This window comes from Odocoileus virginianus, unplaced genomic scaffold (genome assembly GCF_023699985.2).
Source record: "Odocoileus virginianus isolate 20LAN1187 ecotype Illinois unplaced genomic scaffold, Ovbor_1.2 Unplaced_Contig_30, whole genome shotgun sequence".
Lineage (NCBI taxonomy): Eukaryota > Metazoa > Chordata > Mammalia > Artiodactyla > Cervidae > Odocoileus > Odocoileus virginianus.
The window spans coordinates 716,696-720,039 of record NW_027224347.1 but is presented as its reverse complement, the minus strand read 5'-3'; the positions used below and the strand labels follow the sequence as shown (position 1 = coordinate 720,039).

General features: G+C 43.7%; 1 protein-coding gene across 1 annotated transcript; it reads left to right on the top strand.

Annotated features, from left to right (window-relative positions):
• The first annotated feature begins 638 nt into the window (after nucleotides 1-638).
• LOC110131868 (olfactory receptor 51D1) lies at nucleotides 639-1,612 on the top strand. Its single transcript, XM_020884830.2, is given in 2 exon segments — nucleotides 639-861; nucleotides 864-1,612. Coding segments are annotated over 2 exon segments (972 nt in total).
• The last annotated feature ends 1,732 nt before the right edge of the window (nucleotides 1,613-3,344 follow it).

Below are 3,344 nucleotides of genomic sequence, written 5' to 3'. Positions count from 1 at the left end.
CTTTACACACTGAGATTAATGGGCTCCTCAGGGAGGTGCTGGAGAAGGCGATGGCACCCCACTCCAGTACTCTTGCCTGGAAAATCCCATGGATGGAGGAGCCTGGTAGGCTGCAGTCCATGGGGTCGCTGAGTCAGACACGACTGAGCGACTTCACTTTCACTTTTCACTTTCATGCATTGGAGAAGGAAATGGCAACCCACTCCAGTGTTCTTGCCTGGAGAATCCCAGGGATGGGGTCACACAGAGTTGGACACGACTGAAGTGACTTAGCAGGGAGGTACGTCTATGATAAAATTAGAGCAGATGATGTTATGTGGCTGCTTGAATGGGAGGGGAGTTTAAGGGAGGACAGTTACATGTATATATACAGCCAAGTTCCTTAGCTGCTCATGTAAAATTGTCACAACATTGTTAATCAGCTGTATCCCAACACAAGATAAAAAGTCTTTTAAAAATTAAAAAAAAAAAAAAGAATTAAAGCAGAATGAGACTGAAGTTTTGGAATTAACAGGAGTACTTCATCATTGTATTTGCTGCCCTAACTGTTTCAGTGCCCTTTCCTAAGGCGTTTCTCTCCGCTGAACCATGACTGAGTGATATTTCTCCTCTTCCCTTTCATAGACCTCGGACTTGGGATGCAGAAACCTCGGCTCTTGGTTCCTGCCATGACTGTGCCAAATGGAACTCTGGTCCACCCAGCATACTTCCTGCTGGTGGGCATCCCCGGCCTGGGACCTAACACCCACTTTTGGCTGGCTTTCCCACTGTGTTGTATGTATGCCTTGGCCACCCTGGGCAACCTGGCCATTGTCCTCATCATCCGTGTGGAAAGGCACCTGCATGAGCCCATGTACCTCTTCTGGCCATGCTTTCCACCACTGACCTAGTTCTCTCCTCCGTCACCATGCCCAAGATGGTCAGCCTCTTCCTGACGGGTGTCCAGGAGATCGAGTTCAATGCCTGTCTGGCCCAGATGTTCCTTATCCATGCTCTGTCAGCCATGGAGTCAGCTGTCCTGCTGGCCATGGCATTTGACCGCTTTGTGGCCATCTGCCACCCGCTGCGGTATGCTTCTGTACTCACAGGGCCTACGGTCGCCAAGATTGGACTAGCTGCCCTGACCAGAGGGTTTGTACTCTTCCTGCCCCTGCCCATCATCCTGAAGCGGCTGTCCTACTGCCGAAAGCACACCGTCACACACTCCTTCTGTCTGCACCAAGATATTATGAAGCTGTCCTGTACTGACACCACGGTCAATGTGGTGTACGGGCTCTTTATCATCCTCTCGGTCATGGGCGTCGACTCCCTCTTCATTGGCTCCTCCTACATCCTCATCCTGAGGGCTGTGTTGGAGCTGTCCTCTCAGGGGGCAGCGCTCAGAGCTTTCAGCACCTGCATCTCCCATCTCTGTGCTGTGCTGGTCTTCTATGTGCCCCTCATCGGGCTGTCCGTGCTGCACAGGCTGAGTGGCCCCACTTCCCTGCTCCATGTGATTATGGCTAATATCTATCTACTGCTACCGCCTGTGGTTAACCCTATAGTCTATGGAGCCAAAACCAAGGAGATTCGTTCTCGGGTCTTCCATATATTCTCGCAGAAGGGCAGGTGAGCAGGATTTCCTCCCCAGTGACTGTCCTTAGTCCCTACCAAAGACAGCAGGGTTCAGGTCCTGTTGAACGTCTTGGTGATTGGAACATCTAACCCACTGGGCTCTCTGCTCCAAGTTATCTAAGTAGACTTTCAATTTCTATCTCCAGAAATGGGTCACTTCAGAAGAACCAGTTTTGACAGGACATGCTGGATAGCGATCACCCTACACTCCCTTCCTATGGTGACCTTGCCTTATTTCTCTCTCCCAAGTAGAAAATACATGTAATTTTGATATGCAAAGGCTGTAAATGATACACATCATGATTCATTCCAGTCTTGATGTATGATTTTTATTATTTTGCTCTGATGTATCCACATCAGTGAATATGTGTTAACTATAACTTCTTTCTTGGATCCCAAAGAGGTAACACAGTCATTTTTAAGGGTTAATAAAGGTATTTGTGTGACGGTGGTTGAAGGGAGGGGAGGGAGATGGTAGTAAGCAAAGAGACAGCTCCCATGAAGTGTTTATGTTTCTATATATATGGGGGTGTGTTCATGTGGAATCTGCCGATGTCATCTATGTGGTTCTATTGGAGATTATTTTTCTATAAGGGTGATGTTTATCTTGGTTGTAGCTGTGAGTATGTAGGTTTGTTTGTGTGGCTATGTGTGATTTTAGCCTGTGTGTGTGTGAGTACACAGAATATGTGCCAGCTGGTCTCCCTGGCAGCTGTGTCCTGTCATGTATAATATTTTGTGAATAATGTCTATAATTCCACACTTATTGTGTTTATGTGATCTCTGCTAGTTGGTATATGATATGCACCTATGTGAGAATGGTTGGAGAGCATGTGTATCTAATGAGAATAGATGCCTCCTTTTTTCCCCATATTTTAATATGTAAATGTAGAATATAATATGTAATAATGTAGAATGTATTAATAATATATAAATGGTAGGGTGTAGAATGTAGAATGTTGCATATTTGTAACAATGTAGACTATTTAATACACATAAGCGTGTGGAATATGTAGTGTTGGGATGGCTGTGTTTTTTGGCTTGTTTATGTTTGGGTGTATGCCTGTGATGCAAAGTATTTGTGATATGAAATCCTTTTGTGTAATATATATGTCTTTAGTCATATATAGATGAATATAATATCTGAAGGGTATGTGTTTACAAATATGTGTGTGTATGTATGTATTGTTTGTGATTACTATGTTTTAAGGCATATTGCACTCATTTGTTCAATGGGTGTGGATTATAAGGTACAAGAATGTGCCATAATGAACTGGGAAACTGTTAGGTAAAAATGTTCACAGTGAAGAATTATAGGTAGAAAATAATGTAGGTTCATTTGAGGGAGATGAAAGAATACTGAAGTAAGACTTATAAGGTTAAAATCCTGGAAATATCATAAAATGGCATACTGTAAAACCTCTCTGGATCTCATTTCCTTTTCTTAAAAATGAAGCTACAATGGCAGTGATGCTGTAAAGCTTAAATCCTACGAACCTCCTAGGTAAACTGAAAAGTGTAAACATGCAAGAAATGATCATAGTCATGGTTGTCTCACTGTACAGCTTTAGGAAATGACATCCACATCATGGTCCGTGTGAATGGTGCTTCTATATTGTGCAGTGCATCACCAGTTTGGCCTCATGTGGCCATCCTGATTTACTGTTATTAATGAAAACATTGTTATTTACTATCTCGTAATAAATTGTTTTCACAGAGCTCCAGACAAG